Genomic DNA, 27,555 nt, shown 5'->3' with positions numbered 1-27,555 from the left:
TCCCACCCATAACTTCTACTCACTAGCACAAGTTTGACTCCTTAGGATACAATAGAAATTGAAATTTTACCTTCTCTGTGTAATATCCACAACACCCCCCTGTCTAGAGCAACAAGGGCCCTAACATTCTTTCCTATACTGCTATAATCTGAACCTCTTCTTTTTTTTTTTTGGCATGCAGACTATTTTTTACACTCTTTACAGAAGGTTCCACACAGCCATCCATAGCTCTCTGTTCTTCCCCATCTCAGCTTTTCACAAGCTCCCTGGGCATCCACTGATTTCTCCAGGAAATGCTAGAGAAATTCTCTTGTTCCCCAGGGCCCACTAGTGACTACAAATTCAGACTTGCACACCCGGGAGCTTCACCACTTTCTCAGTCAGCTTCTATTTTAGGGTTTCTGGTCCTTGGTTCCTATCAATCTTCTCTGAATTCCGAGAGGTCTAAGCAACGTACCTGCCCAGGCATATGGCTCTTCTTTCCCCATGGAATTCCACAAATGACTGAATGTTAGTGAGGGGGGTCATGAACTCAGTCATAGTTTTTGCAGTTTCTTCAAGAAGGGCCTTGTCTTGGATTCCTCCACAGTTTGGTTTTGCAATAAGCCCTACTCTCCTTCTACCACCTGCTCTTCTTTATACATATCCCTCTTCCTTCCACTTAGGGAACCGACCTAGCGGAGGAGGGGTGTTCTCAGGGATGGAAGAACACCCCTAACCCTCAGCCTCCTTCCAACTGGGCCCAGTGCACAGGAAAGAGATTCACAAGGAAAAGGCTGTGGCGAGAACTCAGTTCTGACAGTGCCCATCATGTCAGGAGATATGCTTTTTGCTGTAATAAAACTTAAGCAAACCAGCTTAACAATAAGGAGCAGGTAAGTAAAGCAGCTCGGTAACTACATCCCTGTGTTTCTCCTCATCTCACTGGGTAGACACCACTCACTGGTTATGCCTTTTGCCTCCACCCCCTCACCTTCATCACAGGTTAGCTGCCCAAGTGGATCCAAATGGAGAAACACAACCTGTCCTGAGGCCCCTGGTTAAAAGCGAGGGACACTTTCCCAGGAACAATCAACACACACCACTTCCAGGCTATTTGATCAGAATTAGGTCATATTCTCATTCCCTAACTAGGTCATACTCTCATTCCTTAATCAAAGTCACTAGTAAGGGGAGGCTATAACCAGAATGGGTGAGCTGAACATAACCCATGACCCAAACCCTAGAAGTGCTTCCTGTATTCAGAGCCTGAAGGCATCAGTCACACAACAAAATCAGCTGCCATCAGCAAGTACCAAGTAAGGGACGCTGTGGGGCCAGCCAGAGAGAACACGTTCCCACAGGGCATGGAACCAGGGCCTGCTGATGACACCTGGCCCCCAGCAGCTCCATCTGTGCAGTGCACTGGGGGTCAGAGACCAGGTAGCAGTATTTGAGGGATGGGGTTCAGGTGTCAAGATCTGAGGAAAATTGGGAAGTTTGGAGTTGATAAACAGTCTTTTGTTAAACACAGTCAACTAACCTGAGAAATAAATATGTCAAATCACACATTTTTAAACTTGGCCTTAAAGGTTACACAAACACAGAGGTTCTTAAATTCATTCAAAGGGGAGGATGAAAAACAATGGTATTCTTTATAGAATGCTACAAAATCTTGATCAAATTAATCAGTCAAAATAGAATCATTTTAATAGCAAAAATTATGTATTTATTATGACCATGTAACCATCCTCACCAAAGGAAAAAAGTGGATTATGCCTGAGTTTTCCCTTATGACTAGAATTTGGTCTGGTTTTTTTTTCTAATTTGTTTGGTTGTTTTGTCATCTATCCCATGTGAGAAAGGGGGTAAACTAAAACTTGCTATCCTTCAATCTCTTACATAAATTAGTAAATTAAGAATTATGCTAAGTGAAATAAGCCAGGCAGTGAAAGACAAATATTATGTGAACTCACCTATAAGTAGAACCTAATCAACAAAACAAACAAACAAGCAAAATATAACCAGAAACATTGAAATAAAGAACAGACTAACAGTAACCAGAATTGGATAGGGAAGGATAATGGCAGAAAATAGGGGAAGGTCCACCAAGGAATATGTGGAAGGACACATGGACAAAGCCAAAGGGGATAGGTTTAAAGGTGGGAGGTGGGGAAGGGTAGGGTGGGAGGCCATGATGGAGTGAAAATGGAGGCAACTGTACTTGAAAAACAGTAAGAATAAAATGAATTAATGAAAGCCCGCAATGTCCAAATTTGAGAGGCTGGGCTTCTTGGCACAGCTCTCAGAACATACTTTAAGAACCACCAATCTAGTCAAACCCTCTCAGTTATTTTCTACAAGTTACTGAGACTAACAAATATTTTTGTGTTTCCTCAAGGTCACCAGTTAATTATTGGCATAGCAACTCGTGTCCCAAAGAATCACAGTGATTTTTCACATCACATGTCCAGAGACATGTTCAGGAATAAAGGAAGGTTCCCATGTGACATGGGTCTGAGTTAAGAATGTCTGGTCAGAATCCAAGCCTGCCATAGACTCAAAAGATTTCTAATTCACCTATACTCAGAAATATAGAACCTTAGAACTCATTTCAGAAGTTGTTTCTGCTGGTGATTTAAAGGCACCTTTCTCTCCCACATATGCACAAATAGGGACCTGCATGCACACTGTCACTTGCAGACCCCATCAGCCTGAGGTCCAGATGGGACTGTCTCTGCCCTGCCTGATAAGGAGGGGCCTAGGCTGGTTGTTTGTCAGACTTCCTCCTCCCAGCCAGAAACAGTTCATTGCCAGTTCCAGGCTGCCTGCCTCCAGCCCAGCCTTAATTGGCCTGATCTCAGACTGCCACTAGAGCCACAGCAGTGTCTCAAAGTAGTGGGGACATTCTTCCAAGGTAATGATTAAGCTCAGTGCCTGACAAGGGCACAGGCGGCCAAGCCAAGAAGGTGAGCCCTAGTCACACCTTGGCTAGGCCACAGTGGCTGGGACTGGTTTGAGAAGGCAGGGCCTCAAGGAATGCGGGCCCCAAGCTGGCAGCCATAGCCTCCCACTGCACACAGGTCTTACGAGAGCATCTCAGGTCAGAGCCTCTGCTGACAGCTGTGCTGGGACCCTGCCCTTGCCCCAGCACCATGAAGCTACAGGTGTTCTGGACTGGGCTAGAATACACCTGCCGGCTCCTGGGCATCAGCACCGCAGCAGGTAAGACTCCATCTCCCTGCTGTAGTCTTCTGAACACTAAGCAGAGCAGACAGGGCTTCCTGGGAGGTGGAAGCCATCTGACCAGGGGTGGGCTGATACATCTGACCATATCTGCCCTTCATTTTCTTTCCCAAGACCCCCCAAAACAGTGTTCTGCAGAGCAGCACCTGGTGCAAAGGAATCAAAGGGCCTGGTGTTTAATCTTTATTTGGCAACCTACCAACCTCCTCATCTTTTAAATGAGTGGAAGGATTTGCCCCACCTCCTGGAGGTCTGTTGTGAGGTGGGGGTGGGGGCTGAAGGTTAATGTGTAAAAGGCCAGATGCCTCACTGTAGAGTTAGGAAAATGGTCAACAGGGTGCATCTGGTTTATTCAAACCGCAGCCCCTGTCATGCACCACTGTGTGGTGCATGAAGATCCCTTAATGCACTGTGTGATGTACTGTGTGATGGGGGCTTCCCTTAATCCACTGTGTGATTTAGGAAAATGGTTCCCTCTGCAGGGCTCCTCTCCCTTACTGGCCTGATCCCACAGCTGCTCTACTTGCCAGGAGAATAGATGGAGCAGAATCAGTGTGACTGCAATCTTGAGTGCTGCCTGCTTACTTTCCCAGTGCAAACCCTGACCCTGAGCTTTATGCCCCCTGTATGGCCAGGATCTGTGTGGGGAAAGTGACTAGGCAGCATTCTGAGCTCTCAGTTCTGGGCCACACTGTCCTTGGGAACAAGGAGGAGACACCCACTGCTCCTCCAGTAGTTCTCCACCTTTGGAGAATGGGAAATGTCCCCCAGCTCAGATTCAAACAGTGTCGCTTCCAGCCCCAGCCTGTTTTTTGCTAATGTGTGAACTTGGAAGAGCCATCTAGGGTCTTTGGAATTGAGCCATCTGGTCTGTACAGTAGAGATAATTGGACCAGCTGGCCAGTTGTTTTGGAGGACCAAGGATGCATGAACAGATCATAGCTAGCTGAAACTGGGGATAAAAAACTCTTGGGGGAGCTCGAGAGTTGGCTCTGCAGCATGTAGGCCCTGAGTTAGCACAGAAAGGGCTGTTTGAGATTATCTAATCCTGCCTTTCCTGTTATAAGATGGGGCATCTGAGCTCAAATAGGGGAGTGACCTTAGCCAAGGTCACATTGCAGATCAGAGGGACAGCCAACCTGGAGCCCTGGTCCCTTGACTTTCAAAAAGGCCAGGATTTTAACCAAAGAACTCTATGCTTACAGGGTAGGAAGCCACACCCAGTGGACACCAAGAAGGGTCTAGAATTGCTCTCCTGAGTGTTCTTATTAAATGAGCTGGTGGGGAAGTCAGTTACAGATTCTGTCAAAAACACTTGTACCCTATGCTATGGGAATGACTGCCAATGCCCCCAACTTCCCACCTTAGGGAAGGGAAGTTAACCCTAAATGGGTTTCCACATCTGGGTTCAAGTTCTGGTCTACAACTGTTGATCTTAACTCCACCCTGCCTCCTCTAAACCTTGGTTTCCAAATGTGGAAGCACACCACTTTCAGCTATCAGGTATCACAATGAGTCTCCCTGCCACACTCTGCCCAGGGTCAACACTCTGCCTCCTGTCTAAACACTATTTTAAGATGTATCTGCCCTTCTAATGGATTAGTTAAAGACAGTTTAAAAGTCTAATTTATCTCAACCAGAGTAAAGGTGTATAGCCATGTACATACATGCACATGTGAGTGCTCCTCTTAACCACAACCCTTGTCTGTTAATGCAAAGGATGGGCCTCCAACTTGGTCTTAATATAGGATCTAGGCTAAAAATTGGCCATTAATTGCCTTCTATTGGCCATGCTTTTCAATAATCCTGGGGCTTTATAAAGTGATGAGAGCAAGTGGGAAGCTAGAGAGAAAGGCTTTGGTGTTCTTGGGAATGAATTTTCTTCCAGTATCACTGAACTGCTGGCCTATTTCCACTGTATAAGATTTGCAAATTCTTTATTCCCTTAAGCCTTTTTTTATGAAATTGCTGTTGCAATTTCAGCTATCAGGTATCACAATGAGTCTCCCTGCCACACTCTGCCCAGGGTCAACACTCTGCCTCCTGTCTAAAAACTATTTTAAGATGTATCTGTCCTTCTAATGGATTAGTTAAAGACAGTTTAAAAGTCTAATTTATCTCAAACAGAGTAAGGGTGTGCAGCCATGTACATACATGCACATGTGAGTGTGCAGGAATAGGCCAGGAGTTCGGTGATACTGGAAGAAAATTCATTCCCAATGAATTGACAAATTCATTGTCAATTCCCTTCATTGACAGGGTCATTGTTGTTAGAGAGGAAGTAAGACTTGAGACAGAGTCTCTCAGTTTGCAGAAATCAGAGACCTCCAGTAGCCTTTGGTCCTGCTGTGGGGAGGAGTGTGGTTCTCCAGAAGCTTGGAAAAGCATGTGACCCTACGTCATCCAGAGAGTCACCTCCAGGAACCTGGCAGTTTCCATCAGCTGGCTTCATCCCCTATGCAGACAGGATCTGTGACTGTCAGAAGTTGCAAAGGTACAAGATCCCAGGGGACTCCACAGGGATGGAAAGACCCAGCAGCTTGGCCACAGTATGCCCTGCACAGGTGCTGGCTGAGCTCATCACTCCCTTTTCACCCAGGCCCCTATGGATGAACTTTCATTAGGATGCCAAGTGGTCCCGAGGGCCATGCTGCCCCAACCCTCATCCAGCCCCATACCACAGAGTGGACACAGACAGAACATTACTACCAACAAATGAGAGTAACCAGGCCATGGACAGACAGCTCCCAGCCAGAAGCGTTTCAAAAATTAGAAAATTCTCTTCCTTTGCATCAATCATAAGGTTTATAGGTCAACACAAACCCACTCTTCCCCACTAGTCTTATACTTAGCTGGCTTCACTCATTTTCATGACCACCGTAGCTGAGAAGGCCCTGTATGTATGTCCCCAGGCATGGCCTCTCAGAGCCTGTTAAGGAGAGCAGGACACACTAGGAACTGCATACATGTTGTAAGCACACTGAACTTCCTGTGCAGATGCTAGACATCTACTTGTTTATCCCTCAGAGCAGGTCCTTGCTGTGTCTGCCTGAGAGAAGAGCTATGACAACCTGAGTTATAAAAGGCTCCAAGGGAGCCTTTACCATGCAAGCTGTTCTCTTTGCAGACTAACCATCAAGAAAGGGAACCTGAGAAAGGAGATTTTTCTTTTTTACTTTTTTAAAATTGTTGTTCAAGTACAGTTGTCTCCATTCTGCTCCCAACTCCCCTGCACCACAGCCATCCCCACTTCCCACCCTTGAACCTATCTCCATTTGGTTCTGTCCATGTGTCCTGTATACATGTTCCTGAAAATCTGGAAAAGGAGGTTTTAACTGAGATAGAAGCACAGCAGCCTGGAGCGTCCCTCCCCTATAGAAAGGGCAAAGAGCTGGGCATGGGGATTGCTCCCCATTCCTGCTCCGGGGAGGCAGAGTAGTTTCCCTTTGAATTCCTGCAGTCTTCTCTAGCCCTGAGGGTGAATCTCCATGAATTTACTCACCACTTCTCAGCCCTGCCCCAAGCCTGCAAGAAATGTAATGGGAAGTGTTCCCTGTGTCAGGGCAGATGTTGTACCTTGAAGGCCCCAGACTTGGGTGGGTGTGGAGAAAAGAGAGGGGAGACTAATTTTCTTGGGCCCTTTCTTCACAGCTGCAACCTTGTACGTGATGGGCTTGGGCTTCCCCAAAAGAGGAGGTGCTGAGAAAATGTCTTTGCACCCTTTGCTGGGGCCTCCCAACTTTCCTCAAAGCAAAGGGCTTCAATCTTGAAGCTCTTCACTGCCAGCACTCAAGGGCATTTTTTGCTCTTCTAGCCTCTACTCTGGGTGTAATAGCTGACAATGAACATTATTATTTGCATTTACTGTGAGCCAAACTCTGTGCTACATGTTTTAAATATAGTGTCACCTTTCATCCTCATAACTACCCTTTGGAGCACCACTATGTTCATCCTCATCCTCATTATAGGTAGGGAAAACTGAGGTTTAGTGAAATAGAGCAATTTGCTCTATTTCTCACAACCAAAATGAGGTGACACAAGATTTGGACTAACGGTCGTCCACTCCTAAGATTCAATTCTTAATCAATGTGTCCTTTGCCTAAATCAATCTAAAGGAGCACGTCCTTCCAGATCTTGGTGATCCCAGGATTCTGAATGCAAAACACACAGAGTGTACCAGTGAGATCTAAGACCACCCATCATTCTTCCCTAGTACCCTGCCATCAGTCAGTTCTGACAGGCAGAGGGAGTATGGCAGAGATGGACATAGTAATAATGGAGCATAGTCAAGAATGACCAAACACTTCTTAAATCTAAAGACACACGTATGATACACCCACTCATTCTGTTTCTGAGTGATTACATGATTTGACTGTGCTACTATGACTATCTGCCAGACCTACTCCTGGACCTCACCCAGTGACAAATCTGTACACATTTCCAGAGAGAACTATCACAGTAGCACCTTCATTTATGGATACAGCATTGCATACCTGAGAACATACTATAAAGTCATCATCTTGCTGAAGCCCCACCAATGTCTATGAGGGCCAATGTCTGGGATCACTTAGGAATTTGTCTTTTTTTTTCTAGGCTTTGACCCATTAACCTCTCCTCTACACTAAGTACAGGGCCATATTTCCTATGTCTCTACTCCTGCCACACTCCATTTGAAGTGGTGGCTTATAAATATAGACTAGGGCAAAAGAAGCATTTAAACCCAAATGTTCTCATTATTTTTTTAAGAATACAGCAAATGTGTATTTGACCTTAACCCTATTCAAAGCCTTCAGAAACAAAATAATGTTTCTGAAGAAACCACCCTGAACACTCCATTCTGATTTCCCCCTTCCTAAATGTATATCCCTGTGACCCCCTCTTGCTCCTACCATGTAAGGAAGCTTCATGCACTCCAACACATCAATGGGTGGAGTTATTAACCACTTTGTTTTCAGATCCTCCATAAATGTTGACCATTTTCTTTTCCCAATCTGTGTGTCTCAGTGTGTAAATGAAATATCCCTCCCTCTGGCCCACCCCCATACCACTGAAAAAATAACATGATTTAGTTCAAGCATTTTTTCTTTATTTCTTTGTACTTGTGCCCTCCTTCTTATATTAAGAACAAGAAACCTAGAATTCCACTTAGGATTTATTTATTCAGCAAACATTTGCAGTTTCCACTTTATGCAACGTAGACACATATATTAGAATGGTATGACCTCCATTAGAGAAGCATATGGTGACCAAGGACACAAACTAGAAAATACACATCCTGGTACTAAGCACTACAGCACGGTGTATAGAAGGATGAATTATGTCCTTCTCTATCACTTACTAGGTGTGTGACCTTAGGCATGTTACCTAACTACTTTAAATTATGATGGAAGGAGACTTGACTTGGGTGGCAGGGGTGGTGGTGAACACACAATACAATATATAAATGATATGTTCTAGAATTACACACCTGAAATCTATATAATTTTATTAACCAGTGTCATCCCAATAAATTTAATAAAAATAATGTTCTCATCTATAAAATGGAGATAACAAATGTATCTGTCCTTTGGGGTTGTGAGCATTCAATGAAATGATGACTAAAGCAGGAAAATGCCTGGCATATAGATTCTCACTGGGTGCCCATTGATTTTAGAGGGATTTTCAGAACACAGAAACTGTACAGCATGAGTTATAGGCTCTTCCTGCAGTATGGGAAGTGAAAGAAGGTCAGAGGAAAATAATAAGGCAATATTTGACCCTTGAAGCTAGAGAGGGGAGAAGGGGCTGGACTGTGAGAGGCCTTACACTAACATTTTCCTCCACATTTTAAGCTTGGGTTATTAAGATCAGCCCACAAGAACTTGGCTATTTTTTATTATTATTAAATTAATTGGAGTGACATTGATAAATAAAACTATATACATTTCAAATGTACAAGTCTATGGTACATCATCTGTATATTGAATTTTATTCCTTCCACCAAAAGTCAAGTTTCCTTCCATCACCATTCGCTCAACACCCTCATAGTGATCCAACCACAAAGATGATAACCTTGTTTATTTTTCATAGGATGACAGTTCTTTGAAAATTTTCCTTAGTTCTGGATAGCCATCTACAGGAGGTTATTATCAAAAAGGAATGTAGTTATATACAAGTGGCTGATGCTGGGGAGAGAGGGCTTACATGGTGTCCAAAGCAGGTCACACTGCTGAATCCAGTATTCAAGGGTTGGGGATACAGACTTCTCTGCAAAGTTAGAACAAAATGTGTGGATACCGAGAGGGGTGAAGGTTTGGAGGCATCACAACACTCTACCACAGGGACTTTCTACAGGGCCAAACAAAAACAGCCTCTTGGCTGGTCAGCTTTAATCTATGGTTAATATTTAAAGAATCTAGTAAAGAATGAGTGGACTGTTTTGCCTTCAGAAAATTCTCCAAACAGCCATGTGAGAGTTATTGGAGGGTCCCGAGTGCCACACTAAACTCTAAAATCACTTCTAACTGAACATTTAAAACTTGCTATTAGAAAATTTTGCTTTTGAATCACAGTGCCTCTGAAACCTGGCTCGTAAGTGTCAGTTGAAGAGCTCTCAATATACAGGTAAACCTCCCTACTGTGTTTAGAATCTATCAGAACTTCTAAGTTAAGAAGCCTGGAGGTACTACCTTATGTCTCAGCAGATTCTTAGCAACTGGCTTCAACATCTCCATGTTCTTAGAAACAGTGAAAATCTCATTCACTTCTACAACTAGCTGTGCCCTCTTCTGAACCTAAAACATCACCAGCCATTGTCATTTGTCATCAGCCCAGTGCATTCCTACTAAGATGCCCCTTTAGACACTAATGACCCTAATGTCAGCAGGAGGTAGCCCATACCTGCAGATGAAGAGGAGCAATACATAAGATATGGGGAGTTATGAGGCTACCCTCAGCAGCAGTGAGTATGACATTCTCATCCAGCTACCCAGGTAACCAAGACAAAGATCACTGCCTGGCAAGAGAAGCTGGTTAGTTAGTGAGGTCTCTAGTGATCTCTATCAAGTATCCTATGTTGCCATGGGGGCACTGAATGCAAGACAGGTGTCAGATCTCAACACAGCAAGGGAATCAGAACAGACAATGTACAATCAACCACGAAGTCCATACTGAGGCAAGAGCAGCACAAGAGCTGAAGTCAGGGAAAGAGCCCCTCAGCAATCAGCACCACACACAGACCCCATCCTCAAGAACACAATGGTACAAGCCCTTAGGGTCCTAGGAGACTACACAGAGGGTATTACAAAAGAGATGTGTGGTGGATGGGCCTGCAGAAGAAGCTGAGATAAGAAAATCAATGAGCAACATTGGTGCGTAGAGAAGAGCTCTTAGTCATAATAAAATTGTGTATTAATGGAAGAAATGATGAAAATAAAACCTCTTTCCCCTTGAGACCACTACTAAGAACAACTTGCCTCTCATAATAATACTATTAGCCATCATCTACATTTGCAGAACACTATAATTTACTGAGACTGAACTCTCATAGTGAATGACATAGTTCTTTTTAAGATTTTGTTTGTTTGTTTGTTTAAAGGGTTAATCTTTTTTATTTATTTTTTAATTTCTGTTCAAGAACAGTCGTCTCTATTCCCCCCCACTACTCCCCCCATCCCAGCCATACCCACCTCCCACCTTCAATCTTACTCCCCTTTGGCTTTGTCTGTGTGTCCTTTGTATATGTTCCTTGACAACCCTTCCCCCTTTTCCACCCCATTATCCCCTCCCACCTCCCCTCTGATTACTGTCAGTTTGTTCCAATTACACATGTTTTTATTATTCTCATTTTTCAGAAAGCAGAGAAGAGTTATGATTTGTTTGAGGAGCCAAGACTCAGCCTTTTTGATCGAGCTTCATATTCTCTCTGCTATAGCACAGCACCCTCCTACCTTTTGTCCACCCACATACTAGGGCCTGCAAAATACCTACAAAGTCTTCACAAGGTGTCTACCTGACCAAAGCCTGTAGCACAGCCTCTTGGGCCACAGTCTCTGACAATGGCTAAGCCTAAACTAGAATAAACAGCTCAGGAAAGTAACTCAGACAAAAAGCCTAGCCTCTGGGAGAAGAAAGTCTTCCTCCAGGGGTTGAACACAGCCCACACAGGAGAGACAGGAAAGGGGTGGGATGAAGAGGCCAGGCTTGCCCACAAATGCTTGAGGAGGACGAGTTGGCTCTAACTGATTCCATGCAAGAGGCCTACCTAGAAACTGCAGGAAAGTGAAATGAAGGGGTGAGGATGACTTGCTGGAATGGGCTTGTAATGTGTTTCTGTTGGACTGGAATGAGGGATAATGGGATCTTAAGGGACAGATAATGGGAAGGGATGAAGTTACAGGCCCCTAATAGTGATATAAAAGCAGCACAGCACAGCTCTGCCAGCACCTCCACCTACAGCAGGAAGCATTATACAGCCAGTATCAAGGCTATTCTGGGGAAAATTCTTTCTTGCAGAGAATTTGTTATAATGAAGCTCTGTTTTGGGGGATGTGTATGGCATTTGTCTCCTTGTCTCCGTGTCAAGCTGTCAGCTCTTCTGACTCCATGCTGAGTTCTATACAAGGACCTCAGGGTCCTTTGTTGGGGTGAATTGCTGATGAAAGTCACCTATTTTGTGCTGAACCAGAGCCCTATGAAGGCAGAGTTTCCAAGACTCCAGCCAGGCTGCCACATACGGAAGGGAAAGAACCAAGAGTGCAGACCACATTGCATCAGCAGCCAGAGCCCACAAATTATAGTCCTTGAACATGTCTCGATGCCAGTACTAGATCCATGGTCCTAGGAGTGATGCGTCCCTCAGTTTAGAGTGAGCACCTATTTACATGTTGTACCCAAGTGCCTTGCTCAGTTCACCATCGTCCTGGCTCAGCAGATGCTATAACTTCTGTTTTACTCACAGCCCTGCCTACAGCTGAAGAGCTGGCACAGTTCCTCAGTCTAACACTACAATATGAGGACTGAGCCCATCTTCATTCACAGAGATGATGTTAGTTCTATAGAGAACAGGTGGTCCACCCATGCAGTCCTGGGGAGACAGACACTCAGGAGACAGTATGGCTGATCTTATTGCATACCAATTTCATTCTTCACCCTCTAATTTACGGCTATACTTCATGTTCATTTTCTGGCTTCTAAAGTGTCTGGTTCTGAAGACTAGACAGACCCTGAAGAATTAGGAAACTCCAGGCCCTCAGTCAAAACAGTTTTGGAACCCGACATCTATGTCATGTAGAACTGTGGCGCCTTCCATAAACAGCTGTTTCCCAGCACACGTCAGTGGCTAGAGGTCAGTTAAGCACACAGGAGAGGGCCTTTCATGGCAATGCCTCATGTGGCTATCTGCAGTGAGTACTGAATATAGTTCACAATATTCTCCTGTAGTGGGAGATCTCACTTTCTGCTTTCTTCACTTTTTCAACTGAGCATCTTTGCAAAATGAAGTCGTAGAAGGGACCTGCTTTGGAAAGGCAGAGCCTCATGGGTCCGCTAAGAAATCCTAAGATATGAAACCACCACAGAATTCTATGGCCCCAAAGAAGGCCCCAGACACTACCCCTAATCCTAGGTGACTGGATCTCTAAGGCTGTGTACCCACTTGAGCAGGAGGACATATGCTGCAGGACCTAGGAGCCTGGGAGTTGACTTCTTGACAACTAAGTTGAAGACCCAGTGAGAAAGGCCAGAGGCCATGAGGCCTTGGGAAAATTCACTCCTGAAAGAGTCAGAATATAGACCAGGCCAGACACTGGAACTTCTGGGTCAAAAATCTCAGGTAGCTAGAGGATAAGATAAGCTGATTTTTCAGCTATCTGTGGCTACATAATAAATCAACTCAAAATTTAGTGGCTTAAGACTACAACTCTTTTATTATGCTCAAAATTTTGTGGCTCAGGAATGCAGGCAGGGCACAGTGAAAACAGCTCTCCTGGGTTCCATAATGACTGGGGTTTCAGGTAGGGCAACTAGAGCAGTTATATGTTCTGTTAGCTAGGTTCAGCAGTTCTTTCGCACTTTGTACTTTCTGGGGCTGGGATATCAAAGATAACTTCCCTTACATGCCCCATGCTTGACTGGCAGGTTCTGGGGTGCTCTCTTTCTCTCTCTTTTCATGATTATCTTGGGATTTCTCATACATGGTGGCCTCAGAAATGTAAGACTTCTTACGTGATGGTAGCTTCTCCCAGAACAAGTATTTTAAGAAGTCTCAGTAGAAGAAGCTGTTTGCAAATTAGCCATGCTAGTCCCCAAAATTTACCTCTCCATCATTCAATCAGACAAGTGAACATTCAAGGGAAGGAAAATTATGCTATATCTCTCAGTGGGAAGAGTTGAAAAGAATCTGTGCCCAGCCAGCTTCAATGTAACACATATCGCTGTTAACAAAGAAGCCTCAAATTGCATTGTTATAATTAGATTTATCTCTCAACTAACACTCTGAAGTATCTGTGGTCAACTCCCCTTTGCTGTCACAGATCCAGCAGGTCTGTGTCAGAGTTACTGCCTGAGGGTCAGCAGGAATGTTTTCACAAAGAAACCATTCCTGGCTCACTTAACTTAGAGATGGTCATTGGCACAACCTTGAGAGTCCAGGGAGAACTTTGGGGAGATAAGTGTTAGGACTAGAATAAGTCCTTGCTGAAGCAGTGGTCCCCAGGCACTTGGCTATACCCAGACTGCTGATGAAGAGGTTTTCCCAGGAGCACAGGGCACAGCTGTCTCATTGGGCCTGGCTCCCTTGAAGGGGTGGGAGAGAGTTGTCAAGTGAAAGAGGACATAAGGGTATGGGACCAGGAAGCCACACTGTCACTGCTTCAGTGTGGCCATGTGAACTTGCTCAGCCCTAGAAGTTACACAGAGAGGCACCCAAAGACAAGGCCATACCCTTCATCTGTACATGGAGTCATGGCTGTCACTCTTCCAAACTCTTAACTCATGCTGCTCCATCTTCCTGGTATCACCTTGCCTTTCTCTTCTGCAGAGATCCCCTCAGTTTCCAAGGAAATGCAACCTGTATTCTTCCTGTTCCTATGCTGTAGCTTATTCCCACCTTTGACATCTCTATTTCATGGGTCTGTTCAACTGACTGCTCAGGCTCTGACACGTCTTTCCTTTGCACCCCTGTACTTCACCTGGACTGGCACAAAGGATATGCTGTGAATGAGGGTATAGACTCACCACTGGGGACTTTGGACCTTGAACAACCAGGGAAACTCTTGGGTGGCTTGGTGGATCTGCCCTGGGTGGTGAGATTCAGGCTGCAACCACTTCCGACACTCAGAAGAGAGCTCTTCCCATGCTATGGGCTCTTTGCCAGATCCCAAGGGTAAGCGGTGAATGTATAAGTGTCAAAAGGGTCACTAAGGTAGGGATGGGGCAGTTTTCTGCCACTTTCTGATGGACTTGGGGGTGCAGTAGTCCACTGCCCATGTAATACAGGTTTCATCCATTTGACACTCCCCATTCTTATTAAAGGCCCAGGAACTGTCCTTTCCCACCTGCACCATTCTCTCCAGGGTCCTTCCCCAACCTCTGCAAGCAGGAGCCTTGGAACCACTGAGGATTGGTCTCGACTTCAGTTTCCCTCTGCCCTTTATTACCAGTGGCCTGGACCAAGGTGCTCACTTCCAGAATGCTGGTTTGGGTTTTTCCATAAATAACATTGGGTTGACAATTCCCACCTTGAGGAATGTTGTGAGAGTAAACAAGATGTGTGTAGGGGGCCTACTGCAATGTACAGCATGTGTTTGGATCTCCCTGAGAGGCAGCTGGGTTGACCTGCCCAGGGAGCTTCCAAACCCAAATATCTTGTGATTACTTGTGACCATCTCACATCTCTGCTTCCACGACCCCCAAAAAGGCAAAAGATCATCATGCGACAGCAGGGCATGCCCTTCCCCTTTCTGTCTGAATATTTTCCTTATCTGAACCCCTAGACAGAGCAACCCTGCCCTCTCCCAAGTGCCCTGTCTGCAGATTCCCTGGGCGCACCATTAAGAGCCACCATCAGAAGTTTGCTTTAAGTCAGACCAACAAAGAAAATGGAGACTAGCAGTGTTCTGGGAGAGGGTCAGAAACATCTAGAGCAGGGTCCTATACCTTGACCACCATGTCACATTTGCCAGCAGTCTTAGCCAAATATCACCAAAGCCTTTTACCTCTCCACCTAAGGTCAGGGAGCTTTCTGAAATGCCAATCTGAGCACATCACTCAGCTGCTCCAAAACACCCAAGGTCTCCCATGCCTAATGTGTGGAGTCTGGTACTTAAAAGATTCACAGTCTGGCCTTAGTCCACGTATACTGCCCAATGTCCCACTCCATGGGCCTCTGCTCCATAAGAAATAATTTGCTGTTATGCTTGCAAGGAGAGGTCTTCCTGCAGTGCCCTGCCCCTTCATTTATACATGTCCATTTCCTGCTGCCTTCCCAGTCCACCTTGGTTTAAAGTCTTCAGGAATGGCCCTTGTCTGTCTGGCTCTCAGAGCACTTCAGTGAGCCTCTCTTGCAGTCTGAGTCATGGTACTTCTTTCAGTTTGTACATGTCATGTCTTTCCCCTTGGTCCAGGCATGCCCCAGAGAGAAAGAAGCCCAATGCCTAACTCTAGCCCACCATTGGGCTTGACCCCACATCATTCAAACAGAAAACACAGAAGATGATATAGAAGATACCATCTAAGAACAGCTGCAAGGAGACACCCAGGAGTGCAGCCAACTCACTCCAGAGCAGAAGGAGGGCCATGGGTTGGGGCCACAGGCAGACAGACAGATATAGGGGACAGACAGAGGACTTTATGTTGTTCCATCTTGTCTCAACTTTGCATACTGACCCTTTGTTTATGTCAGCAGGTATCAAAATAGCTCTCCACAGGCCAAATGGGTGCCAGTTAGAGAACCAGGCTAAGTTTCCAAAACTGTTCTCTGCCACCTGTTGGACATTTTCCACAAGCCCACGTAAATCTACAAAGACTCTGATGTGAATGAAGCCTGGGACAAAAATCAACAAGCTGTTTCACTAAGCAACTATGATGTACTTAGCATAATCAGCTTATTTAATCCTCATAACCATATGTTCAAGAAAGATAATGAGGAAACTGAGGCTCAGAAAGATTCAGTGACTCAGCTACTAACTAACAAAGGAGAAATTAAAATGTAGGATCTAACCTAGGCCTTCATGGTTGGTTGGCTTATTTAGTTTGTTTATGCTCTCTGTACCTCAGCTTCCTCTTCTGTAAAATGAAGATAACATAGCATGTTCTCAGAGGAATGTTGTGATAATTAAAGAAGTTAATAAATGTTAAGTGATGAGAACAGAATGGGATACATAGTGAAAAATAAATAAATGAACATTTGCCTGCAACACACCCATGCATGCACATGCCACACACAACACACAACACACATACGCCACACATAGCTCATACACCACCACACACCACCACATACAACACACGCTCCAGCACACATACGCATCACAACATGCTAGCTGCCACATGTGTGCATGCTACCACTACTCATATGCATAACACATACAACACATATCGACACATACATACCACACACAAAACACAATGCAGACATTACACACCATAAACATACACTGGTAGACAGTGAAAAAACAGAAAACTGCCCACCACTTGCAGCCAGAAATCTCAAGTTTGGTCTGTAGGTCCTTTACATTCTGGCTTGTGTGTATCCTTGTGAGAACACAGCCTCATTTTCCTCCCTGTGAAAGGGGAGTATGGAATTCTCTGCATCACAGGTCTACTATGAGGAGCCAAGATACATGTGACCATTATGTGCAAACCATTAAATGCCCTGCATGTTAGGCACTTAATGGTTTGCACATAATGTGGCACTGCAGAGGGGTGTGTGGCTGACTAGTATTCCCTGCTCTTCCCTGGGGAAGAGTCAATGAGTAGCCAGGACCTGCTAAGGACAGAGACACAGTGTCCTCCACCACTCTCAAGCACAGGGGAGCCTCCATCACTAGGAATACATGGGTGCTGACCTTCCTTTCCTAGATTAAAACACTCTGTCCCCTTCTCCTTGTAGCACTTCCACAATACCCCAGATGTAAAGGTGGAGATGCTGGTGGCATAATTGGGGACATTTCATTTCAGAAGGCAGCACTTCTACAGTGGGCAAACAGCTCAGGCCACCCAGGGCTAAAAGCTTACAGAGCTTCTCTGCCAGGGAAGAGAGAAAGCATCAGGCCCAGAGATGCTCATGAGCAGCAGAAGAGAACGACCCTTCACAAGCAAATCTAATAACCCAATCCACCATCTTTGAATTTTCAGGGTAGGATAGGACAAGGTGGCAAATAGTAGGGTATAACATCTGAGCCCAGAGAGAGAAATGTAGATGCACTGAGTATGATCACTTATGTCCAGAAATAAGTCTGATTTGTGGGCCAACATGGTCCTGAAAGAAGGTCTGTGAACACCTGAGTGCTGTCTGGGAAATGTTTCTATCAGTGAGTACATGGGGTCAGAGCCATAGCTGGTTGACTGAACCTGTTAGAGCAAGAGAGTCCTGTGAGCAAATGACAGGGAACCAGAAAGTCTGCAAAGGTGTGTCCAAGACAAAACTCCCCTTGGAAAAATGGAAGATTAAGGGTTTGAGCACAAACGTTTGAGTACCAACTGTCAAGAAAAGACAAGAGGAAGATAAGGCTGAGCACTTCCCATGCCAGAGCAAAACCCCAGGGGCTTCATCAGCACTGGGTCCAAAGCAATGAGCCATGAGTGTGAGATGTAGGTGCCAAACCAGCAAGTGAAAAAAAAGTCATGAAAACAGCAAGAACAGGCAGTTCTCACTCATGTCCAAGCACTGAAGCCCAGACACACAGCACACATGGGCATGGACCTGCAAGACAGTGAGGTCCCTTGAACCCAGGACACACAGAAGATAGCTATAGGGCAGAGCATGTGGTATCCTGTCATCATGGGCTGTCTCTGGGGGTGCTCAGGGATGGTGGCATGACCTGTGTAGGCAGAGAAGAGTGGCATTTGTGCTCTGGACTAAAAGTCCTGTGGGGTTCTGCCTGAAACCACTCTGGTTTCCAGAAACCAAAAATTCAGAAGACTCCCTGCTCTCTTGTAACTTCCAAGCCACCAGTCTCTGTGCCCCGTGGGAAACAGTCCCCAGGGAAAAGTCTGACTCTATGGCCAAGGAGCCCTCCTCAGGGCAGTGCTGTGGCTGGAGCACCTGGGCCACTCTCCCCTCTCCTCTTCCCCTTAGTGTTGATCGGCGTGGGCACTGAGACCTTCCTCCGGGGGCACTTCAAAAGCTTGGCTTTCTACCTGCTGTGAGTATGTGGACACAAGCCCTTCTTTGCCCGCATATTCTGCCCCACCTCACTCTGAGTCTATCTTCTCAGATTAACCCAGAGTACCCCGCCCTTTCCCATGATAAGTCCATCCTATCCCAAAGGTGGAAGGACTGGAGTGGCCCTTAAGATATCCTCTGCTTTGTCAAAATATAACCAAAGACACTGAAATAGAGAACAGGCTGACAGTGACCGGAGGGGAGAGGGGAGGGAATTTCAGGGGAAATAAGGGAGGGATTTAGAGGAACGTATATAAAGGATACATGGACAACAACTGAGAAGGGTGGAAATGGGAGGGAGGGGGGAGGATGGGGGGTGGTACGGGATGGGAGTAATAGACCAATAAATAAATAAATAAATAAATAAATAAATAAATTGTCAAAAAAAAAAGATATCCTCTGCTTTGAAAAGGGCTTTAGTCAAACCATCCCATAAATCAACCAACTGTCCTTCCATCACCCACCCATCTATCTATCCACCCATTCATCTCTTCAATAATTTCTTAGCTAGAAAACATTAACTGAGTTCTTTTAGAGAGAGGAGCATATGAAAGGACTATAAACTTCAGCCCATCTTCATGCCAAGAACAATTAAATGTGTTTTTTTATTTGCATCATGTCCTTTAATGACAGCACTGTAGAAGTGAATAGTGTCCCAGTTTTGCAAATGAGAAAATTCAGTGGGAGTAAGCTGCTCAACCCACATCACCAAGCTCATGAGCAACAGGGCACAGACTCGTGGGGCCCCAGTACTTTTATTTCCCCAAACTCTATTCTTTCATCTCTGCCAGCTGTCTCTGCAAACACCTCTGTCTCTCCTCCCCTGGCAGGGAGGAGATCACAGTGCAGTGATGTTTCAGGGTGGGAGGAAAGCCTGGCATCCCTGCAGGCTCTAACTACCCAGCTTCTCAGCAGCCCAGTCCTGAAGGACACAGGGAGCTCAGTATGCCTTTGGGGTCAGCAAGGTGAGTCCTCTCCTCCCCTCCCCCTCCCCCATCACATCTACCTTCATCACAGTGGCCTCGGCTTCATGCTAAGGAGCCCACCCACTCTGCTCAGACTAGCTCTTTGGTGTGCATAGTGGATCACATCCACCATCTTCCAACAATGTCCCAGCCTCCCAGTGCATTTCCACAATGCCATAACATCAGCCACTCAGAAACACAGGGCCCTCTGACAAACTTGCAATGGCTGCCACAGCCTCCAAGCCACACTTTTTTGTAATCTTCTAACCTCCACCTTATTTCTTGTCACTCAGTTTATACCCCAGGATGTCCTGACTCTTTCCCAAACACATCCACATCGCCTTCCTTTAAGCCTTTGCTCATCCTGTCAGACACCTGGGGTACCTTTTGACCCACTTCAGTATTCCCAAAACATTGCTTCCTGGCATCCTGCCCTGGGATCCCTGCCTGTGTCTGGGACCCCTACTGGCTGGAAGTGGCTTCTTGCTCTAAAGGTTCTTCATATCTTGCTGAGACTGTCCCAGCCACTATGCACTGTCTCCCTAGAATCCAGAAGCAGGTCCTGGACTTCTTCTTCTCCCTATGGTTTCCTCATAGACCCACAAACCTTATTAGGGTAAAATCTGGGGGTTATTAAAATCTGACTGTACCAGGTCAGGTTGTGACAAGTTAATGCTGCCTGCTTTCTGCCCAGCAGCCTGCCTCTTCCTGATTGCTCTGCCTGTCTTAAGAGGACACTGTGCCCATCTGGTCATTTCGTGGTCCAGCCCTAGAAGTTATTTCTGACTATTCCCTGTTCTCCAACCCCAAGGGATTAGTACCCATGGCCCACCTTGCCCATCCTTCTTGTACTCATGTCCATTCATTCCTCAAGGGCCATCCAGATGACTTAATGTCCTGCTTCCCTATCTTCACTCCTTCCTCCCATTCTCACCCCCAACATGCACTCTTCCCTATGCACATCTTGGACTCTTGGCACTGTGTTCCTTCACAGTTAGAGCCTTCATTCATTGTAACACATACGCTATATGAATGTCACTGCCTTCTCTGTGTCCCCAGGACCAAGCACGGATCATGGTCAAGAGTAAGCACCTGAAGGAACTGATCTGTCATTGGCTTTCCCGTTGTTCTTCTCCACTTCTCCTTTACACTTGCTTCCTCTCCCTTCTTACTCTTTCCTATGAGACCTTTCACTGCCTTCCTCATACTTACCCAATGTCCAAAGGTATTACCGCTTAAAATATGAAGAATAAGAGTTAGGAAGACACTGGGAGGCATAGAGAGAGTGGGAGAAAGTAGAGGTAAAGTACTAAATAGTCACAATGAGAGACAGAAAGCAATGATAGTAACTAATACATACAGAGGTGGGTAAAAGTAGGTTTACAGTTGTGAGTATACAAAACACAGAGTTTATTCTTACATTGTTATTTACTAAGATGTACTTTTCCATATGAACAACTATAAACCTACTTTTGCCTACACTGGTGTCTGTATGTAATGAGAACTATGTACCAAGCACATTTGAAGGACTTTAAAAATATCAATACATCTACTCCTTGTAACAATTTTATTGTTGAAACACAATAATTATTCTCAGAAAAATGAGGCACAGAGAGGTCAAGCCCCTTGCCTATGGTCACACAGTTGATCAGGGACAATGCCCAAGACCCTGAGGAAACCCTTCCCCTGCAAGGCAACATCTCCTCTCACTCATTCATTTACTTCAATGCAAGTCCACAGAACACTTAAAAATAAGTCTTTCCAAGAGAAGGCCAAAGCCACATGGAAGAATTAGAGACCACCAGACAGACAAGGAGAGAAGGCAGAAGTTCTTCCAAGAGAAGCATGCCTGTGTAAAGGCCCTGTGGCACCTGGCAGTTTCCTGTGTAGTTGGAGGAATGTGGAAGCTTATGTAGGCTTTTAAAAGGCACTGGAATGCAAATTCTGTAGATCAGTGAGATTCTCCAGTTTAAAAAAAAAGAAAGTCTAGGACCGGCCCAGGAATCTATCATTTTACATATTCCCCAGGTATTCTTATCAGAAGGTCTCTAGACCACACATGGAATATGAGAATGCTTTGAAGAATTTTAAATTGGGAAGAATATGATCAGATTTGGGTATCAGAACAAGCCCTTGGGGAGCCTTTGGTGATGAAGTGGAGGAGCAGGGTGCAGAAGGTGAGGGCCAGGGAGTCAGTGAGGACAAAAGGGGGAAGGTACATGTGTCCCAGGGGCAATGTCCAAACTCAGGTGATACAGGTGAGGCCAGAGAGAATGGGACTAATTATAAGGCTATCTAAGGAACACAATCAGCCCATCCTAGTGACTTTTTGAATGATGAGAAAAGAGGGAAAAGAAAATGAGTTCAGCTTTAAGACTCTCAAGTCACACAATGACTGTTTGTCCTAGCAACCACTGATAGAAGAACATCTGCCAGAGTCTACACAAGGGTGCTGGGATCAAGGCGGTCTCTCATGCCAGCCTGCAGCATCCTCCTCACCTATCTCTGAGCCCCAGACCCCAGCTCCTTTAACACCACAACCCAATCCAACACAGGTCCTGGCACCAAGATGGCTCCTGGTGGAAGCTGGCTGGGTGATGGGGTTAAGTCAAGAACCTCCTGGTCAGTTGATTAGCTGTAGCTACCCAGGAGGCCAAGGTGCTGTGAGGAGATGGCTCACAGGAAAGTGAAGGGAGAATCAAAGGATGCCCAGCCTCCTTCACCTGTCTCCATCATAGGTTTACAGGAGTCACCGTCTCCGTGTGTGAAGGGGCCTATTTTGTGGCTCAGATGTTGACCATCTGCTTTCAGTAAGTAGCCTCCACTGCCAAGGGATCCTTGCCTTTTCTCAGGGGCCAGGGAGGGAAAAAACCTAGGCTTAAAGGGGCGTTTTATCAGCTCTGGAACCCTCCTCACCCAGCTAAGGTCTGGTCACAAAGGAATTGACCACCAGGGGGAACCAAAGAGCCATGGCAAGCAGTGGGGTGTAGAAGAAGGGCCAACCCCCATCACTCCCCAAAGCCAGCCTGGGCAGGATGAAGCTGTGCCCTGCTCCAGGCCAATTTGGAGAATGACGAAGATGGGCCAAAAGGCAAGTGCTCCCTTCCTTTGAAACCTGGAGAGAGCAACCCTGAAGAAACCTGCTCAGTACCAGGCCTCTGCCAGGCCTATGTATGGACTCAGCATGCCAGTTTAAAAGCCCCTCCGGGCCAATGTTATTCCTTGCCTAGGCAAGTCTCTGGGAGTAGGGTGCAGCTGAATTCCAGCCTGCTCACCCACATAGCCAAGTCCTTTGTGCAGTGCAAGATCTGCACAACTGTTCCAGCCAGGTGTCTCCCATACTGCCTACCTTCTCTACTGTACTGTGGACTTCCCAGGGGACCCCTGAGACCTCTGAGACTCTTTTCACTGCCTTTGCAGTCCCTCTGGAGGGACACAGGCAAGAACCCTAATTATGTAACTACGGAGAACTCCCACCCTAGGGGTGCTCAGCCAGAGGCCACTGTAGAGAACATGGCCACAGTAGAACATCACCCCAGCCTCCTATAGCCTCACAGAATGCTGAGGCTTTCCTGAGTCATTTTCTGCTTGCCACTAACCCTGAAATTTTTCCTCCTAGGTGTCAGCCAGGGTCTCTGGCCTACAGAGCAAGAGAAAAGGCCCAGTGGCTGGGCTGCTTCCAGAAGTTCCTGGCCTATATGCTGCTGTCTGTGGCCTGCTTCCTCCACCCTGTCCTGGTCTGGCATGTGACCATCCCAGGTAGGAGTTACAGGAGGTAGTGGAGGCAGGCAGCTCCTACCACAAGTAGGCAATGAGCAGAAAGGGTTGAATCCTTCTCACCTCAGTCAGCAGTGACATTGGCTCCAGGTCTCCCACTTACCTCACTGCCTGCTCTGGCTTAGGTCATGAAGATGAGGACCTATCAGACTTCTCCATGCTGATTAAACATCAGAAATTTCTCTTAATCTTTCATGTAGGTGTCCAGAAACTGCACCTGTAAAAGGGACCTGGCCTTTCTCTCAAAGTCTGTGTAGAGATTGAGCTTTAGGAGGGTGAAAGATGGCCATTGCTCTGCCCAAAGCCACCTGTGTCTTCTCAGTGCCTGATTCAGATGCAAACTCTTCAGCCTGGTTGGGAAAGCATAACGTGAAACAACTTATAAAGACCCTCAAAGCTGCAACATCTTCCCCTACTCCATCTCACAAACCTGGCTGGTCAGCCTGGTTCCTGATCTCAGAAGTCAGGACTCGCTTCCACCTCCTAGGTTTTGTCCTGACCTTTTCTGCTAACAGCCTCCTCTGCCTTCTTTCTAGCTGTGAAACTGTGCCCTGTCTCATGATCCATCTAAAATGCCAGGAAGCAAACTGCCCAAGGAGACAAGATTGAAAGCCAGAATCTCCTTTTCCTTCCCGCAGTTTCTTATAAAGTGCCTGTTATGGTTTCTGAAGGCCACTCTGCCAGGCTCTTCAGTGGACTCCTGAGCAGGGTTCATCACTGCAGAAGCTAGAGCAAGTCACTACCTCCTGCTCCTTGGAAAGGGAGAGAGGCCCAAGAGGCTCTGGCCCTGGCAGGCAGGACAGCCACCTTCCACTCTTCTTCAGGACAGGGAAGGATTCCCAGCAAAGAACCCAGAGCTGCAAGTCTCAGCCTGGTACAGAGGGGTCTGGAGGCTGCGTGAAGGGCCAGGAAGGGGGGCCAAAGCCACACCAGCCCCACCCAAAAGTATCTGTAATTTTCTCTGTGGTTATTGGGGAGGCTAAAAAGTGAAGGCAATCTCCTGCTTCTGGAATGGGAAGGAAGTCCAGTTCAGCAGGTGGACCCTGGTATCCAACATACAATCCAGGCACATTGAAGGTGTCACAGGTCCACTCCAATGAGCTGTACTAAGAGGGAGGCTGAGTGTGATGATGGAAGTCTATTCAGGCAACACCAGGGTCAGCTGTTAGTAGAAAGGGGGCCTCAGGAACAGGATACCTGATCTAACAGTTAGGAGGAAGACCGTAGCATGGCACTGGCCCTGCTGACATGCCCCAGCCAGGCACTAGGCCTGCCTCTTGATGCTGTTGTGGATGTGTGAGTCCAAGTTGGGTGAAAGGGCTGGAGCTCAGGCAGCCTGGGTGTGGCCACACATGTGTGCTGCCATGGCCTTTTGGAATGATGGGTTTGAATAGCCTCTGGCTTTTCTCTAGGACACATCTAGCATCCTGACCTCCCAGATCTCTTCCAGGCTCCATGCTCATCATCACTGGCTTGACCTACTTCCTTCTCAGCAAACGGAAGAAGAACAAAGCTTCCCCTGAGGTGCCAGCCCCTCAGGAGCAGTACACAGACCCCTCCAGCAGTGCCATGAGTACCATCACCTCTGAGGACACTGAGAAAACCTACACATTCCATGGAGCCCTCAAGGAGGGGTCCAACTCCCTCTTTATGCACATGAAGTGCATCCTAAAGGGGACCAGGAAGCCCAGCACCTTCCAGCACCCAGATGCTCTGACAGAGTTGACTTTGGAGCATGCTGACTCACTAGCCAAGAAGAAGCAGATGCACTTTGAAGATCATGTGGTCAGGATCATCCCAGGCCTCATCGAAGGCCCAGACAATGAGGACAGTGAGCCAGAGGAAACCACCTCTGACATTACCCCCATCATCCCTTTACCCCAGGCTCCACGCTTCCCATCTTCTCTCACAGACATCATCCTCTTCTGAGCTGCTTACTCAAGCCTTGGAGATGTTTGACAAGGGGTCAGCATAGATTAATGTCTCTGCCTGGAGTTTCCTGATATTTGTGGGCCCTCTGGGGACCCCAGGGTCTTTGCAGGTCAGCTCTTCAAGGGGGGGGGCAAACATACTCCAATGGACCTCTGGAGCCACTGAGTGGCATGATAGGTCCTGAAGTGGCCTTGAGGGAGGTACAAATGAAGCCCAAACTGCTTCAAACCAGAACAAGTTCTTCCTCCTGGACATGGAATGAGGAAATCCTTGTGCTTGTGCTTTCTCCAAAAAGATCATCACTCCCACTTCACACAAGGCTGCCTCAGCCCCAGGGGAAGCCACCAGGTTTCTGTTGCTCCTGACACAGATCTCAACACTCAGCAAGGACTTCTGTCCATCGCATTTCTGAGGCAGCATCCCAGCTCTGAAGGCCCAAGGATTCACTGACAACTTATGTATGTCCACAGAAAGTATTGAAGGTGGCCATGGGTCCCAACCTCCAAATGAGATTGCTCAGTTAGGGATAAATGACCAGGCTGCAGGCCCTCAGGACAAGGGAGTAGTGCCCAGCAGTGGGCTGCATGCTCTTTGTTCCCTGGGGCTAGCTCTGGGCAGCAGGAGTCACAGAGCCACTGAAGGAAAAAGTGCCACTTTTCTCACTGCAGGGAGAGCCAGGCCAGATGAGGGGTGCTTGTTCTGAAAGCACCACTGAGGCTTCTCTTCATCCCCACCTCATGAACTTTTCCAAGATTCCAAGTAGATGATGTAAACTAAAAGCTCCTGAAAGCCAATGACATATTTCAGCCATGAATGCCACAGCACAAAATGCAGTGCCTGCTATACACAAGGACCACAGAAGTGGTACCCTGAAGATTCACCCAGCAAACAGAAGTGGCTCTGCCATTCTTAGGTGCCCAGTAGTAGAATAGATGATAAATATGTTTGTTCAAAATGGGAGGGAAGAAGAGGGGGAAAAGGGAGGGTAGGAGGAAAGTGACTGGGCAGGTTAGCTGTCTGCAACCATGCCATGGAAGTGAGAGTTAACCCAGATTCAGCAAAGAAATTTGAATCAGATATTCCTTAGTTAAAGGACTTGCAATATGTTTTCATTTCTTAAAAGTGTCCTTTGGTCCACAGGGTTGTTGTAAGGAAGAGCAAACATGCTCTTCTTCATAGACAATCTGAATTAATGAGAAATCCAATTACACGCTCCTGAGTTTGTGTGTGAGCAGACACCAGGATCTGCAGAACAGTCCTCAGAGCACATGCTTTAAGGTCTAGGTAAGAAATGTGTGTTTATTCTTGTGTACTTTTCAGCATCCCCTACAGTTTATTTCACAAATGTATGGAAATAGCCAACTAGAAGTTAGTATCATTTTCATGGCTGAAGGCAGCAAGTGTCTCATATTAGCAGATCTCTTCCTGCAATAACAGTTATTTTGTAAACCAAGTGAAAAAGACACATTTCTGTAAGCCCTCCATGGTCGAAATAGCAGAGCTATTTCTTTAACTGTCACTGAGAAGGGACTTCAGGATCTGAGAGTCACAGTCAGAAGACAATGAGTAATATGAAATGTGAGTATGAATGTATGGGAATTGTGCCCATTTTTAATGAGGAAGGGTCCTAGACAGGCCATGTGTGCAGAGAACCAGCCCAGGCTCTTGAACCTGTCATGTGAAGAAGAGGAATGTGATGAGCACAGATGCAGCCAGTCTCTGCAGACCCCAGTGTTCCTGCTTTATTCTCAGAAGCTTAGGCAGCAGAGCTGGATGGATAACAAGCTTACATGCAAAGAAGCACACCCAGAATTATAATGTCAGAGCTCTCAGATCTCATTTAATAAACATTTCTGTAAACCCAAGAGCATTGTTTTTGTTGCATCTTAGATGTGAATGGGAAATTGGGAGCTCCAGGTGATATGCTGTGCCTGTGACTCTGAGACTTCTAGGCTTCCTTGTGCCTGTCATCATTAAAGGAGAGTCTGATACAGCATTAGAGATCCAAATGATTATGATCTTATCAAGATTAGCAAAGTAGTTTTCAAGCACTCTTATTGCTGGAAAAGGAGAAAAAGGCTGAGGTGAGACCATTAAATAGACCAAAGCCCTCACCTCTGTCAGTGGACCAAGCAAGAAATTTCTACCTCCTCATAAGCAGATGTATACCATGTGTCACCAGTTGATTCTCAGCCCAAGACAACCATCCTTATTTACTCCTGTCCCTGCACAGAACCTCATTCTTGCTAAGAACAGAACAGAACCACTGACCCCATTGTGTCCCACATCCCT

General features: G+C 46.3%; 1 protein-coding gene across 5 annotated transcripts; it reads left to right on the top strand.

The window, feature by feature from the left end:
- Positions 1 to 2,843: 2,843 nt before the first annotated feature.
- On the top strand, positions 2,844 to 27,128 carry TMEM72 (transmembrane protein 72). 5 transcript variants are annotated; one of them, XM_037056717.1, is made up of 6 exons: positions 2,844 to 2,896; positions 3,063 to 3,204; positions 18,503 to 18,569; positions 22,293 to 22,364; positions 23,174 to 23,313; positions 24,782 to 27,128. In XM_037056717.1, exons 2-6 carry the CDS (start codon positions 3,135 to 3,137, stop codon positions 25,258 to 25,260), a joined length of 828 nt encoding a protein of 275 aa, XP_036912612.1. In that variant the 5' UTR covers positions 2,844 to 2,896; positions 3,063 to 3,134; the 3' UTR covers positions 25,261 to 27,128. The 5 variants fall into 5 exon arrangements, with proteins under 5 accessions (XP_036912612.1, XP_036912611.1, XP_036912613.1 ...); XM_037056716.1 differs by having other exon boundaries at positions 2,860 to 2,948; XM_037056718.1 differs by lacking the exons at positions 2,844 to 2,896; positions 18,503 to 18,569 and having other exon boundaries at positions 2,956 to 3,204.
- The last annotated feature ends 427 nt before the right edge of the window (positions 27,129 to 27,555 follow it).

Source organism: Sturnira hondurensis, unplaced genomic scaffold (genome assembly GCF_014824575.4).
Source record: "Sturnira hondurensis isolate 20B ecotype Veracruz unplaced genomic scaffold, ASM1482457v3 Scaffold0009125, whole genome shotgun sequence".
Lineage (NCBI taxonomy): Eukaryota > Metazoa > Chordata > Mammalia > Chiroptera > Phyllostomidae > Sturnira > Sturnira hondurensis.
Note: the sequence above shows the minus strand (reverse complement) of the source record. Positions and strands in the feature narration are given on the sequence as shown.

What these genes read in the sequence shown, in the direction of transcription:
- TMEM72 (XM_037056717.1), top strand. Translation starts at nt 3,135, where the DNA reads ATGAAGCTACAGGTGTTCTGGACTGGGCTAGAATACACCTGCCGGCTC. An exon ending in AGCTTGGCTTTCTACCTGCT is followed by an intron (nt 18,570 to 22,292) that starts GTGAGTATGTGG and finishes TCTCCATCATAG; the next exon opens with GTTTACAGGAGTCACCGTCT. An exon ending in CTGGCATGTGACCATCCCAG is followed by an intron (nt 23,314 to 24,781) that starts GTAGGAGTTACA and finishes GATCTCTTCCAG; the next exon opens with GCTCCATGCTCATCATCACT.